Consider the following 6,000-nt stretch of genomic DNA (forward strand, 5'->3'; position numbering starts at 1 on the left):
AAGCTCCTGTTTATCACAGTTTCATTTCGCCAGGAAATGTAATGACCTAAAGCACAGTATACTTTATATATATATAAACCCTTAAAGCCGGCCTTTAATATTACCCTTTAATATTACGCTTTAATATAGTCTTTAATATATACTTATCAAATAGGCACTTGGATTGTATTTTATAAGAGTTCCCAATAATATTTCAGTGTATTAGCTGCACTGTTATTTACTTAAGTTCAGTTTCCCCCCCTGATAATGCAGGATTTTATCTGAGGGTTTTTTCTTTTCCTTTTCTTTCTTTCTTTGTTTAATAAAATGACTCATGTGTTAATCAAATCAGAACACTGTTAAAACATGTTGTGAAATTCTTTATTTCTAATATTGTAATAAAACTGTTGCATTTATCTCTTTGGGCTTGCCAGAGATTTCTTTTCTTTTATGAACATGCACACAAGGAAATTTAATTTGTCATTTATTACTGAACTCCATTTGTCATAGAGGATCTCAGCTCTATCCCCTTGCAAGTTTTTTGGTTCTCTGAAAAAGTGCAAATGTTAAGACATTTTGTAATGCAAGCTAAAAATACTCAGTAAATTTATGTTGTCTGTCTTGTGTTTTTACAAGTGTAATTGCTTATTTCTAACACATTTTCTTTTAATATCCAATTCAAAACACAGTAGTTTTGGCTATTACAAGAGTTTGGGTGTATTAAAGCTTTGAGTCCTATTAGCTTAAGATGCTTAACATTTTAAAACTAATTATTAATTCCTAAAATGTATTGAGGTAGATTTGTACTTGAAAGTCAAAAGATCACGTAGAGAGTACCCGTCATGGGCGGGGTCTGTGACCCAGTGTTTGAGTGTTTATATATTTTGGTATTCATCCCGGTCCTAGTTTAGTTCAGCTAGTTCATTCTGAGGTTGCTGTTTAGTCCTTTGTTTCTTATTTGTTTATGTCATCTCCTCCTGTATTCAGTCTCCCTGGTCCGTGCGTCTACCTGTCATGCGTCATGTCTGCGTGGTTATGTTCAGTTCAGCTCACGTCTAATCCCCATGTTTCCTGTTTTACTTTGAAAGTCTGTGTCTAATGTCAGTGTATGTAGTTTCACTTTCCCTGTCCTGTCTTTAGGTTCATGTGTATCATGTATCCCTTGATCATCCCTCATGTATATTTAGTCTCTGGCTGTCTCCCAATTCAGGGTCTGCAGCCTTAAAGGCCGCATTTTAAGGCCGATTACGTCACAGCGGCGCGACGAAGGCTGTCCCAATTCAAAGGCTGCTCGAAATGCGGCCCTCAAATGCGTCCTTCATTTCCCTGAATTTTAAGGCTGTGGCAGTGTAGACTTTGTGGCCCAACATATCCCAGAATGCATAGCGTGGCGGTGGGTGTGGATAAATTTGCAGAAAAAAACGGCAGATGAGGGGCGCCCGAAGAGTGCACTTTAAGTACTGAATATTATGTCACTTATTTATGTGCAAATGTTTAATAACGAAGACCATTAAACATTGCTGTTGGCCACATGTCGGCAAAGTCATGTGACATTAGTGACGTTTGTACTAACTTGGTTTTAAAGCCTTTACTTTCAAATACACGCCGTTCAATAGCTGAGCTTCATCTTACAGAGAATGATCAAAGCTCATGTAGAAACAAACACATGAACAAAAGATTTTCTCCTTCATCTCTGTCACACAAAGCTGAATGACACGTTTCCAGCTGTTAGTATCATGGTTGCTAGGCAACTTGGGCAGCGCGACGGAGGCTTTTTTTTTTTAAACTTTATTGACAAACAACAGTATCAGCGCAACGGAGGCTAGACCATCCCATTACACAAGCCTCGCACTTCCGCCCTTAGCGGTCTTTGAGTACGCGGCCCTTGAGGATCGTTGAGGCTGCAGACCCTGGATTGGGACACAGCCTCTGTGTTTCATTCAGCCTGTGTCGCGTCGTCTGTGTTCCCACCCTCCATGTTTTCATGGGCAGTCTTTGCAGTCATGGTCATAGTTCTCTGAGTCTCCATAATTTATCACAGTATCAGTTTCCCAGTTTAGTTATAGTTTAGTTTAGTCACGTTATTTCTGACTAAATAACTTTGTTTGAACTCTGTCATCAGCCATAATAAAGGCTCGCTTTCAGTTTAAATTCACTCCCGTCTACTGACTTGTGTTTGCACCTGGGTCCACCACACACACCACCGCACGGCCTGCCTCCACACACAGTGACAGTACCAAACCAAAAATGTGGATATAACAAAAAAACATTTATCAGTGTAACTTAAATTTTTGTATACAAATCAGCTACATAAATTATGTTTATTTAACTTGTTTTTTTGTTTGTTTTAGTTACTTTAAATATTTTATGTAATCAGTTTAACCAAAAGTTTTGAGTTAAATTAACGCATTGGGTTTTACAGTGTGGATTTTCAACTACTTTTTTGTTGCAATTTTTTAATTATCAGTGACAGAATAAAAAATCATAGCATCAAAATAAAAACTGGTAAACTTGAACAAATTCCAGGAAGGATATTACTGAAATCAGATTGGATGTGAAGGAACGTACTAAGATGTAAAACTAGAAGTACAAATATCTTACGCCCACAAATAAACTGACTGCAACAAAGGGTCCAGTATTTTGTTTCTAACAGCTGGCAGTGCATATAAAACACCAGGACACCACCACAAGGTAATAGCGGTGATGTACTGATGTAGGTTATCGTCGACATCATTGACTCTACAACGATTCAGCACAGAATTTTAAATCGGGCCAAACTCCCAGCATGTGTCGGGTTTGATCTCTGTTCTGGAAACACAACTGTGACAAGACTTTTCTGCTGTCAGTATGAGATAATGGGAATTAAAACACACAAAGAAACTAACTCTGCTGCTTAATCATCGATTTATTATGATATATTATTAGAATGAAATGACAGAATGGAATCACATTGAATTTTGAAATCAGAAGAGAGAGAGATCCAAACAACATTATTGTTTAGTGTATCTGGATTTTGGATTTACAAACAGATGAAAAATAATCCCAGCAGGTGATTAACGTCCTGTTTTACTTCTGAAAAAATAAAGAAAAAGCTACAAGACAGCCCAAACAGGAAGTTTGCAGCTGGTACACCTTTCACATGGAGAAAAGCAGATGACCTCTGAAGCTGGTATGATAATTGTAATCATCAAATATCCTTCCACCAGCCCAGAGGCGCACATACACCTGATCTTGAGCATCTAGAAGCAGTGAGCCACCATTAGAGGCACTTGGAGAAAGTGTTGTCTGATGTTCCCATGCCGTAAAAATGAGCTCTTTATTCATGAACAACCTAGCAGCTGTAGGATATGCATTGTCTCCGTGTCCATGCAGGGTCAACTCAAAGTTGTAGACTCCTCTGACTGGTGCAGTGAAAATACCTGTGGGACATTTGTTTTTGCCATATTACATGAAAAATCAGCTGTTAGAACATCTGGAACATCAGCAAAGCAGAGAAGTGACATTGAGTGTTATTACCTGTGTAGGGGTTGTAGGCATTTCCAATGTTTGTGACAACGCGTTTGAAGATCAGAGTAGTCTCTGTGTTAAATGGTCCAGTATAAGTTCCACCACCATGCTCCACCAGAGAGGCTGAGAAAGCCACCTGTTTGGCTGAGAGAGAGAGAAATGTCATTATTTTAAACTTCCTGTTTTACAGTTATACCTCCTTTGTACAGGCTGTGAATTCAAATACTACACGTTACACAAACCCCATTTGGTAAATGCGTTACTTTGATATAGTCTTGAAATATTAGTTTATGTAGATATCATGTTGAAGAAATGTCATCGTGTTCACTGCACTAAAAACAGACTGTTGTGAAACTGTAAGTTAATGATTCTTCAGTTTGTCAGCAGCACAGAAAATACAGAGAGTGATAGTCTAATATTTAGACGAGCTTTTAACTGCATTTGTGCTGTTTCATGTTTATCTGTTTTGTATTATTGTGAAGCACGTTTTTACCTATATATAAATCAATAAAGTAAATTAAAGTAACAGTGTGATGGGTCACCACTGCTCCACCTTCACTCCTTTTTTAAGGCGCTGACTCCATTTTAATTCCTGTACTTCACTAATAATTCGATTAACTGAAGTTTATTATGAAATATTCATAGATTACTGGTTGAATCGATTTTACTTATGTAAGTCTTCTTAGATTATCAATCGTATTTACCACTATTAACAGTTAATATTCTTTATATATAAAACATTTGTCTAATGAATTCTAAACTAGAAGCCGATTATTGCCAGCATGGGGACATCAGGATGTGCCAGTATCACCAATACTTCATCAACATGATTAGAGAGTATATTTGGAGCACCATGTGACATCAGCTCCCATTAAACACTTCAGATGTCATGGTCCGGGGTGTGCGGCTGCAATTTTCAGTCAGGCTCCTGAGTCTACCTGGGATCCGCCCCTGGGCAGGGCCACCTCCAGTTTCTCACACCTGGAGCTGATTTGCAGCCAATCAACCCAGATTGATTTAAGCCTCCCACTGACCTTCATTCACTGCCAGTTTGTCATCAATCCATGTTGGTAGCTGGCTCTCATGTTTCAAGCTCCCTTTGTGAATAATCTTGCTAACCTTACTTTCTTGTGCTGTAGTTCCTGGATTCACCTTCTCTCAAACCTCTGGCTCACGGTTCTCTCTCGGACTCAGGATAACAAACCACCATTTTTGAAATCACTCGATGCCTCACCTGCCTGCCCGCTGCCACCACTCTATCAGCAACCTCTAGATCTCACCTCAGGTCAGCCTTTCCACATTGCTCAGCTCACCCTCCACTCATGGCTCTTTTGCTCCTCCTGCAAAGTGACTGCTAACTGCCCTGTTCCAGGCTGCATCTCAGGCCCATTTCCCCTTTCTAGTTCCACGTCCCCCTAGCCATGTTACCCAGGCCACGCCATGTCAAATTCTACCTTTCACTGCTTTTTGTTCTTGACACATTTTCTAAGACTGAGTATATTGTAAAACTACCTGGCTTCTCTGTCCTGGGTTTCTGCACCTCAGTCCAGTTTTGGTACTGACCACTCGGTCCCGTGACATCAGACCGTGGTCCTGCATTGCCTGCTCTATATGTTGCTTCATATGATGATATATGTGAAAAAATGAAGCAGTGACCCTTAAAACTGATCAAGGTCATGTGAATTCAGCAGGCAGAAACTGATGCCAGACAATATGGTAAACAACATAAAAGTAGGTCACGGTTATAGAAGTGTTTTTCTGCAGAAATGTTTAGAACCTTGGTTTCCTTCACATTTATCCGCTTTGCAGCATTTTCTGAGAAATAAATGAAATGAAAACAAATAAATCGAAACAAACGAGAAAAAAAATCAGTTTTAATTCAAAGTTGTTATCCCTGCTGTCTCTTCAGTCTGTTTCTCTCACTCCATATAAAAGACAAGTTATTGAAGATGGAACCAATAACTATGCAATTCAAATGCATGACAAAAGTCATGCTAAATCACTTCCCAGTGAATATATTTGCAGTGCTTATCTGTTTGTGCTGACAATTAGACAATTTTATTTCAACAGTTTACGTTCAAACTTGTGTCATAAACATAAATATTACAACATCTCTATAGAAATTCTGCCCTTGAGGATTTGCACACAGTACCTTGTAGCCGCTGCTTCAGCTGCTCAATCTCAGTCTTCTGTGTCTCCACTTTTTTTAGTTTTGCTTCTTGTTCTGACAAAACAAAAGGAAATGGAACATGATTGCACAGCTTGTCCTCAGATTGCTTTAGTGTTCCTGTAATTAAAATTCTGTCTTTACATGATCAAAAAATACAATTCTGTTCTTTAAAATAACTGGAACACAACAGCGGATCATATGAAGGCTTCTTGATGCTGCTGTCTCTCACTAACTAACACAATTTAGTACCTCGATTCTCCTTTTGAAGAAGTGTGATCTGCTCTTTCTGTACAGCCAAAGAGGCGACTATCCCTGTCAGCACAGCTTCCATGTCACTTGTAAAT

General features: G+C 38.9%; 1 protein-coding gene across 1 annotated transcript; it reads right to left on the reverse strand.

Moving 5' to 3' along the window:
• Positions 1 to 2,872: 2,872 nt before the first annotated feature.
• Positions 2,873 to 6,000, reverse strand: LOC143416951 (complement C1q tumor necrosis factor-related protein 3-like). Its single transcript, XM_076882612.1, has 4 exons — positions 5,906 to 6,000; positions 5,639 to 5,710; positions 3,496 to 3,630; positions 2,873 to 3,398 (listed from the first exon to the last, which is right to left on the reverse strand). Exons 1-4 carry the CDS (start codon positions 5,985 to 5,987, stop codon positions 3,115 to 3,117), a joined length of 573 nt encoding a protein of 190 aa, XP_076738727.1. The 5' UTR covers positions 5,988 to 6,000; the 3' UTR covers positions 2,873 to 3,114.

The sequence above is a fragment of the Maylandia zebra genome, linkage group LG3, assembly GCF_041146795.1.
Source record: "Maylandia zebra isolate NMK-2024a linkage group LG3, Mzebra_GT3a, whole genome shotgun sequence".
In the NCBI taxonomy this organism is placed as follows: Eukaryota; Metazoa; Chordata; class Actinopteri; order Cichliformes; family Cichlidae; genus Maylandia; species Maylandia zebra.

Coding starts and splice junctions, on each gene's coding strand:
- LOC143416951 (XM_076882612.1), bottom strand. CDS start 5,987: ATGGAAGCTGTGCTGACAGGGATAGTCGCCTCTTTGGCTGTACAGAAA. Junction 3,631..5,638: donor GCTGAAGCAGCGGCTACAAG/GTACTGTGTGCA, acceptor TCTCTCTCTCAG/CCAAACAGGTGGCTTTCTCA. Junction 3,399..3,495: donor TGCCTACAACCCCTACACAG/GTAATAACACTC, acceptor AATGTCCCACAG/GTATTTTCACTGCACCAGTC.